This window comes from Gavialis gangeticus, unplaced genomic scaffold (assembly GCF_001723915.1).
Source record: "Gavialis gangeticus isolate Ggan-Ray unplaced genomic scaffold, GavGan_comp1, whole genome shotgun sequence".
NCBI classification, from domain to species: Eukaryota; Metazoa; Chordata; order Crocodylia; family Gavialidae; genus Gavialis; species Gavialis gangeticus.
The window spans coordinates 114,953,996-114,963,569 of record NW_017728992.1 but is presented as its reverse complement, the minus strand read 5'-3'; the positions used below and the strand labels follow the sequence as shown (position 1 = coordinate 114,963,569).

Sequence of the window (9,574 nt, the reverse complement as noted above, 5' to 3'; positions counted from 1 at the left end):
GGTCTGCAGGCCGGATGCAGGCCGGGATCCTCTCCGTGAGGAGAGGATGTCAGATGTATATCTCTATATACCCAAGGGGTTATGATTTTAGCAAAGTTGTTAGATGCTCTTTTCTTTGTGTCTTTTTATCATGACATCTTTATTCATTAGTTACCTATATTTAAATAATTGGACTTTAAAAAAATCCCTATACTTATGGCTATAATTATAATACATACAGGACCATAAAGTAAAATTAACTTATTGAATTGGTTTGAAAACAATGAGATTGTGAAAAGCAGATGGCAAATGGGATTAGGTCTTCCATGTCCAGGACCTGTTGGCATAGATTTAGCAGAGATTTATTTGGAGGTATTGTGGATAACATCTCTGTGCTTGTACAATAAAGACTGAACTTATTTAATATTATAACCTGACTTTGATGTTAAAAATAGGAAAAATGATTAAATATGCTCAGGACGTGAACTCAGGAGGCACTGTCAATAAGAGGAGAATTGAAATGTCATGTGGGAAGAGCTGAGTGGCCTTGAAGTCTGGAATAATCAAACTGGAATGAAATTCACTAGTACAAAGTCATGTACTTTGCACCCAATATAAAATTTATTTTTACCATTAAATGAGAGCTCCTGAGTTGGAGATTAGTAAGGAGAAGAAGGACCAATCAGTTGCCAATGTCGTACAGTTGTAAAAAAGGCAAATTTGATCCTAGAATGTACCAGGAGATAGATTTCCAATGTAGAAAGCATAATGCCATTGCACAAAACTTAGTGAGATCAAATCTGGACAGGTACACACAATTCTGTTCACCTGTGTTCAAAAGAACACCCTGGAACACTTGCAGAGAAGGGCGTCTAAGGATAATTAGGGGAATGGCTATGTTTCTGCCACTTTCCTGACTGCTGTGAAAGAAGCCCCACACACTCACTCCTGAATTGCACATGCCCAGGCCTGGCAATTGGGTAGAATATGTGGCTTACAGTGGTGCTGAGTGTACCCCAGTTATCTGGGCTACCCTAGGAGTGGTCTTGTACATAGTAGGAACAAGTCAGTAGACTTGTTATCTGAACAGTTGCATTTAAGTCGAGATCAGGGTGAGACAGAGAGAGAGAGAGAAGATTTGCATTCTAAAAAGCATGCTTATTAAGAGAGAACACAGTACATTAGGAAGCAATGAGTTAGTTACCTTATTAAGCAGGTGCTCTCTCCCAAGAGTGTTGATCAGCCAGCCCTTAGGATCTGTGGGACAGCATGTCACTTCAGCAGACTTGAAAGCATGTCTGATTACACTCTTTACATATTGCCTTTTTTTAGCTTTTACATTTAATCCAATGTATAAGCATGGTTTATGACGATTTTCCTATTTTTTTTTGGCTTAAACCCCTACCTTTACTTACCCCCACTCATGCTTCACTTATGCCCATACACATTAATATTCTATTACATCTTTTCTGCTTGACAGCAGGGTTAAAAATGTCATCTTAGGCTTAGCTGTTACAACTTTTACTAATTTTGTGCCATGCCTACTTGTACAACTTGTTGGTAAGCTCAGCTCTTGCTCCTGTGTTTAAGAATAAGGAAGAATTTAACAGTTCTGATAACAAAAGACTTTTTTGACCTACAGGCTTGTTTCTTGGTAGCAGTTCTAGGCTCAGCAGGGAGGCCTATATATGTAGCTTAAAATACTTTGATTTCATTTCCCTACCACGTGAGGCGGGGAGGAGATAAGAATGAACACCAGATATGGAGAAGAATTATTTATACTAAAGGATGGTTGACAAAAGAACAAAAAGGTATAAAATGGTCAAGATTATATTTAGGTTTGGAATAAGAATGATGGCTGCTTGCAGATGTTAAAAAAATCAAACAAAAAACAAACAAAAAAGAGGTTTACTGGAAGAAGCAGCGTATTAGTTAGACCCGGCTCTGCAGTGTCTGTATAGATCGGGCACCTCAGCGGGGTTTTTTGGCGCTTTTATGTAAAGCTGAGTCAATCGGTTATTAGATAAAAGGCCAAAAAAGGCTTAAAGGGCCCAGTCTATCCAGAGGTTTGGGAGAGCCGGGTCCAACTAATGCACTGCCTCTTCTTGGCTTGTGGTCAGTTCAGTTCAGGAGCATGTGGAGTTTAAAATAAAGTTTTTTTTCTCTATTTTTGTTTTGTTTTGTTTTGTTTTGTTTAATTGTCTGCAGGCAGTCTATGTTTCCTAATCATTAGTGTAGTGAAGTTCTGAAAAAATATTTCCAAGGGGAATGGCGAGGACAAAAAACCTGTGTTTACAATGGAGCCCTGTCTTCAAAGATGGTAGGGGAAGATCATTCCTCTATTGCATGGTTGCTGTTTTCATGGGAATGTGGGTTTTTTTAAGAACAGTGTTATAAAAAAATGAAACTATTATTTAAAAAAGTGAATAAAATATTTCTTAGCAAGTTTACAACAGAACACTAAACCAGGAATCTTTCAGTTAGTTTGCAGCTCCTTTCCATCAGACAAAACAAATGAAAGTAAATACTGGGCAAAAAAGTTGTTGTTTTTGTCAAATTTCCAAATAAATAAACTAAGTCTAAAAAATCTCATTTTGAATCGCTTCCTCTTTTAGTTTTCTGAATATCATGAAGCCAAATGCATGAAAGAACAAAACAGAAAAAAGCAGCAGAAACATCTTTTACTAGTCTTCCTATAGGTTCTGCATGTAAAAGGAAGCTACTCAATATTGTATTAATAAATAACCACTGTATACATTGCATGTGTATCATTATAGATTGGACAATTGAAAGAATGTATCTTCTTCAAAAATTACTATAATTGTGTTACCCATCATGTGGGCTGTTAGCTTGTATCCATCTTTTATCTCTCATTTGGATTCTGTGGTTCCTTTATTATTGAATATTTGTGTGTTATTTTTGCTTCCAATTTTTTGTGAAAATGAGTAGTTCTTTCTCACCCACATCCTGCCTTACCAATCCTCATTCATCCTTTCTAATTATCCCATCCATGAATCATATGTTACGTTGTCTGGATTTATTTTATTTATAATATGCATAGCCTCTGATAACTCTGAGTAATAAAATATAGCTTTTAACTTTAGAAAACACATGATTGAAACAGCCATCTGGTTGTCCTTCAAGATTCTTTACTACTTCCTTGTTACTTTTAAGTATTAGCGTCTAGGTTTTTAATTCGTCTTTAGCTGGATCATTAATCAACCTACTGGTGAGCAAAAGGTATTTTTTTATTTTCTATTAAAGCAGATTGCATATTTTTAAATGCAGTGCTTGTCTGTCATTTTAGCTGATGCTTCATCTTTTTGTTCTGATTCTTATAGAATTAATAAAATTTGAGTCAGTAACATAAAATCCTTTCCCTAGGTTGGCTGAGACAAGTGAAAAATAAAATATTTCTCACTGAAAAGTGTAAATTGGTGTGAAAGGCACATACTTACTTTATATAGGATCTGATCATTTATGCTGTAAATCAGAACTCATTCCCAATCTGCTTTATAAAGAATGGCCAGAATGGCAATGCTTTGATTGATTTTAATAAGAAAACAAAACTTCATTTATGTGATCAATACAAACATAATAATAAGTTATATACTAAAAACTGCCCATAGAAATACATTATTTAAAGTTATTTCATAAATGTTTTCAGAATTGGAGGAATGAAGAGATGAAACCATTAGATCTGTTAGTAGGCTATAAATACCGGAAGGTTTCCCTTAGAAAGCTCACTGCTTTTGAACGAGCTTTAGTTAAAGCGCCCTTGCTGCCATTTTGAAATGCGGGATGCTGAATACATGAGATGCTGCAGCCATTTTAATTAGAACATGCTCCCCACTGTACCCCAGAGTATATGTAAAAATGCCCATAGTTTCCAAAGTACATTAGCTAAGTAGTAACAAAAAAGATGAGATGTGCAAATGTCAAATCATTTTGCTTTTAATCTTTTCTTACTCAGTTTTCCTGTTTGTAGTAGTAGTAGGATTTGCTCATAGAGAAACACGTTTGCAGCCATCTTAATTAATTCTCTGCAACACTGGTTCTAAACTTCGTAGAATTTGAGGCATCCCTTGTTAGAGTCACAGCAATCCCTTGAAATGCAAGAAAAATTCTAACCAGCTGGTGTGTGGTCCCCCAGGAGTTATGCTGTAAAAAAGTGGCTGGCAACGTTTGGGGCCTGCAGGCTGAAACAACCCCACATTGGCAGCATACCCATAGTGGAGGACTTTGCCTGCCCTGGGGCTGAACAGCTGGAAGCTGCATCCATGAAGCAGCCAGGAGATGGTGAGAAGTGGCAGTGGTATGGGCAGAGCTCCCAGCTGCCCAGCCATAGCTTGGATGCAGACAAGGTTCCCCCACTGGAACACTGCTAATGTATTGCCAAAGTCTTTCTAGAGGATGTCTCTGTTCACAGAAGTAGGTGTCTTAAAATTGTAATAAAATCGTAATATTTTAATTCTCCACTACCACTAACTATGGAAGATATTGCAGTTACTAAAGACAACTATGGCAATTAATTTTGAGCTTGAATTACACCTATTTCATACGGATTGACAAAAAACAAAGGTTTCACCTTCAAGCTACTTATATGTCCTCTCATTCTCATCTTCCCCTATTACAAGAATGCTATAACTTTCCCTAACCCAAAGGAAATTCAGACCTAAGTTTAAATTTAAAAGGCGTCCATAGGTATCAAGGTATGGAAAAGCACAGTTAAGGCATTCCAACACCCTTAACTGTGTTCTTTAGTGAGGCCACACAAAGGAAAAAAAAGATGGAATAGGTTTTCTCTAAAAATTAAATGAATATAGTGTGGGTTCACGTGCTTAAATCGGGCACTTATGCTTGGTATATAATGGCAATATGAGGCTGAGTTAGGGCTGTTGGGCACTTTAACTGCATATAATCAATAAATGTACGATTCTCTTTTGTTTGGCTTGTTATTCAGTTAAGCAGATGGCATTCAATATGTGCTGAAGAGGGGAAAACCAAAACTTTCAAGATGCATTGTATAGTTTGTGGAGCGGGTGGGGGAAAATGGATTTAAAATATCATAGAATCATAGAAGTAGGGTCAGAAGGGACCTTGTAGATCTTCAAGTCCGACCTCCTGCCTGGGCGGGAGAAAAAAAACTGGACTCAGATGGGTCCAGCCAGGTAGTTATCAAGCCTCTTAAAGATCCCCAGGGTAGGAGCCAGCACCACTTCCCTAGGAAGTTGGTTCCAGCTCCTAGCCGCCCTAACTGTGAAGTAGTTCTTGCGGATGTCTAATCTAAACCTACTCTCTAATAATTTGTGTCCATTGTTCCTTGTCATGCCAGGGGGCGCTAGGGGAAACAGTGTCTCCCCCAAACCCTTTTGGTCCCCCCTAGTGAGTTTATAGACGGTCACCAGGTCCCCCCTCAGCCTTCTCTTGTGAAGGCTGAACAAGTTTAGGTCCCTCAGTCTTTCAACGTAGGGTCTGCCCTGTTGTCCCCAGTTCATGTGGGTGGTCCTCCTCTGCACCCTTTCAATGTTGTCCACATCCCTCCTGAAACGGGGCGCACAGAACTGGACACAATACTCCAGCTGTGGCCTGACCAGTGTTGCATAGAGGGGGAGGATCACCTCCCTGGCTGTACTTGAGATGCACCTGTGGATGCACAACAAGGTCCGGTTAGCTCTGCCAACCGTGACCTCGCATTGTCGGCCCATGTTCATCTTGGAGTCAGTAATGACTCCAAGATCCCTTTCTGCCTCTGGGCTCTCAAGAAGAGAGTTTCCCATCTTATAAGTGTGCTGCTGGTTTCTACTGCACAAGTGCAGCACCCTGCACTTGTCAGTATTGAAACGCATCTTGTTTATGTTAGCCCACTCCTGTAACCTATCCAGATCTTGCTGCAATCTTTCCCTCCCCACACCTATTAAACTGAACTCACCCAACCTTGACCCCCAGACCTACAAACACCCAACCTCAGTCCAGTGACACCTTACCTCAACCAGACTACCCAACCTGTGCTAGAACTGGGTCTGATGGCAGGTGCCAGAGGGATGAGTATACACTGAGCTGCTGGAGGGGAAATGGACCATTTTGAAAAGACAGCAGATGTACTCTGGAAGAGAGGAAAGGGGGGGATGTGGGCCAGGCAGTCCGCCCTGACCTGTGTCTTCTGGTATGGTCAGCCATCTGTGGACAAACTGCAGAACCTGCAAAGCACACTGGGGTGCATGTTCTGAGGCCCCTGGGCTGGGTGCCATCAGTGATGCAGTCTGTCTGCTGACCCCATGGACTATGTACAGAGTTCTGGTAGAAGCTCCAATACCTTTACTAAGCTGCTTAACTTCTACCAGTTCATTTGAATGCCTGCACACATCCTTTATTAATAAATGTCATAAGCACACTCCAATGTGGACCAAAGTCATGGGAGAGCAACGGGTATATCCAAAGGAAGTGAAATAGACTTTGGTGTGAGTGACTAGACCACATGTTCAGATTAAAGTGGTCAGACAGAATTAAAGTGTTGAACTTTGACTGGGCACCATTACCAAATAACTGAACCAATGTTCCAAGAAGAAGGTGAGCTTGTTTTAACCAAATTGTGGGAAAGCCAGGTTGATTTTATCAGACAGACCCTAGAAGAGAGGTCAATTTAGAGGGGCTCTTCCAAGTAGATTAAAGGTCTGAAGCAACAACCTTTTAACCTGAGCAGATTAAAGGAATAGCCTCAGGTTAACAAAAGGTGACTATGCCTTATGCACCCGGCAGTGCACAAAATGGATTGGGTTGCTATGAGAAATGAATTATGTTTTTTAGCGGTGGGACTATGGAAACATGTTTGATCTATTGTTTGCCATGGCTATGAAGACTTGGATATAAGCTAGAACTATTTACCATTTATCCTTAGAGTCCCAGCTGTATAATATTTGGCACAATTCATTTCTGTGTAGTTTTGTATTAATGAGCTGGTAGCAAAACATTGTTCTTGACATTCATGTTCCTCCATATTTTTTATTTTATGTATCCACTCTAGAGATACAGTAAAAAGTGTGTCTGATTTTAATGAATTTAAACTGCTTCACACTTTTTTAATAAACATATATATATTATCGAGTTATTGCTTACTTCTGTTATAAAATGTTATATGAAAAGCACTTTTCTTCCTTGGAAGTAAACCAGTTGATTTAAACCTTCATAGTGTTTTAATTTTAAACCATTATATACATAATGTATATCTAGATAGATAGATTGTAGGGCTGTGCAAAACGGCACCGTTCTTTTTTGATTTGCATTTTGATGTTTCAATGGAACAGCGTTTTGCTTTGAATTTCATTTAAATTTGAAATTGCTGTTCCATTTTGTTTTGTCAAAACAGCGTCGAGACAGCGAAATTGTTTCGACGTTTTGCCCATAGGCTATAATGGGGAAGCTCAAAACAGCCTATAACTGTGTCATTTCTGGCCTGATTTGGATGAAATTTGCAGAATGGTAGCCCCTTTTGAGGGTATGATGTCTGCCAAGTTTCAAGGAGATAGGTGCAGGGGTTTTTGGGAAACTGCACCTCAGGGTGCAGACAAGCAAAACTTGTGACATGGGTGACACTGTGTGGGCGTTAAGTCACAGCTGGGTGAAAACTGCAGGCCTGCTAGCCCCTGTTGCGGCCACAAAGCCTGCCAGCTGTCAAAGAGATAGGCGCAGGGGTTTCAGGGAAATTGCACCTCAAGCTGCTGACGAGCAAAACTCATGACATGGGTGGGTGACACTGTGTGTGTTAAGGTGCACCCTCACTCAACTGACACCAAGGCAGGAAGCAGGGCAGTTCAAACAATGCTGCCTTTTATGCAGTTTCTCCCCCAGAGCACTCAGAGATCTGGAAGAGATCTCCTGGAAGAGATCTCAGGAAAGGATGACAGTCACTGGCAGCTACACAGTCAATAATGAGCAGTCCTTCCCCGCCCAACCTTCTCTCTCCCTCTCCTTACTTTAGTTTCTGTTTCCCTGCCGGCAAGCTCATCTTGAGCTTCAAAACTTGAAATGTTTAAAACATTTTGAAACGTTTCGACTTGCCTTGTTTTGTTTCAAGGCTGTTTTGAAGCTCTCTGTTTTGTTTCGATGTTGCTGTTTTGAGCTCAAAATGAGTTGAAACAGCCTTGAAACAAAACTGCCAGCAAAATTTTGCACAGCCCTAATAGATAGTTGTGTATGTAACTTGTATATAATTTGTAATTTATATGATACATATAAATTATACGCACATACTTAAATATATATAAGTTCTATATATGGTATGTATGTATCTATATAATTATACGTATGTATGTATATGCTTAAAATTAAAAAATAAAATATAGATAGATATGTATTTATTTATTTATTTAATTCTGTTCAGCTCCTCCACAGTTTACAGTGAGCCCCAAGGACCAAGTTGTGATAGAAGGACACACGGTAGATTTTCACTGTGAAGCAGAAGGTAACCCATCACCTGTGATTGCCTGGACCAAATCAGGTACAACCAAGTCTTATGTGATTGCATTCTTGTCCTGAATCATGGCCATCAACAATAACAATATCATTATTGTTGTTATTCTTTAAAAACCAAAGGAAAGGCCAAGCATTTTTTGTTACTGGAAAGAGTTTCTGATTAAATGCAATAAATAAATTTAATAGGGTTGTCAAACTATTTGAAAATTTGATCATGTTTAGTTGAGTGATTAAACAAATGAGTTGCAATTAATTGCAACTTTAATCACCCAGCTAAAAATTCAAAATTATGAGCAGAAAAATTCAAAATTTATGCAAAATTATGCAGGTACTTTGTATGGTTGGGTGGTAGGTGCGAGGTGTGTGTGTAGGATTTTGAGCCTGGGGAGAGGGGGGGTCTGGAGTTCAGAGAGGGCAACCCCTGCACACCCTGGCAGGATGTGGAGTACTGTGGGTTAGGAGTGAGGGGCATCAGCAGGGCTGAGGGGGCTGTAGCTTGGGAGTGAGGAGCAGTGGTAGGGGCAGGGCACTGGCATATCATGCCCCACCCACAGTCATATTATCCCTCTCCACCACAGGTTTCCTCTTTTTTGAAACTGGAAATATGGTAACCCTACAGGACTGCAGCCTGGCAGCATGTAGAGCAGTGCCCAGCAGATAAGTCTGTGAAGAGGAAGGGGCAGAGGGGAAGACCAAGACCCCTATGGTGAGGGAGGGAGTGGGGCAGGAAAGGGGCAGCAGCAGGGGTGAATGGCTCTGTGGGGCTCGAGTGGGTCATGGGACAGAGCCATGGGAGGTTTGTCCAGGGATGCTGGAGGTGGTGGGGGAGTGGCTCCCTGCAACTACGTCCATCCCCAGGGAAGGCATGGGGGGCATTTGCCCCCAGATATGTGTGTGGCAGAGGTGGGCTGCCCATTTGCCCCAAAAGCCACACACTGGTCACCCAGCAGCAGGTGGCACAACTAGGCATTGTGCAGCTCCTGGGGCAAAGGCAGCAGGGTGCAGAGCCCCAGCCTACAGCAGGCAGCCCACCTCTGCCCCAACCACAAATCTGGCAGGCACATGCCTCCCATGCCTTTCCCGGGAGAGTGCACAGCAGTGGGGAACTTCCCCCCCCCCCCCC

General features: G+C 40.9%; 1 protein-coding gene across 1 annotated transcript in view; it reads left to right on the top strand.

Moving 5' to 3' along the window:
- PXDNL (peroxidasin like) overlaps positions 1 to 9,574 on the top strand; it is a 407,402-nt gene that overhangs the window by 287,596 nt on the left and 110,232 nt on the right. Inside the window, exon 11 of the mRNA XM_019527126.1 lies at positions 8,360 to 8,476. Within this exon, the coding sequence (XP_019382671.1) occupies positions 8,360 to 8,476 (117 nt within the window). The remainder of the gene's footprint in view (positions 1 to 8,359; positions 8,477 to 9,574) is intronic.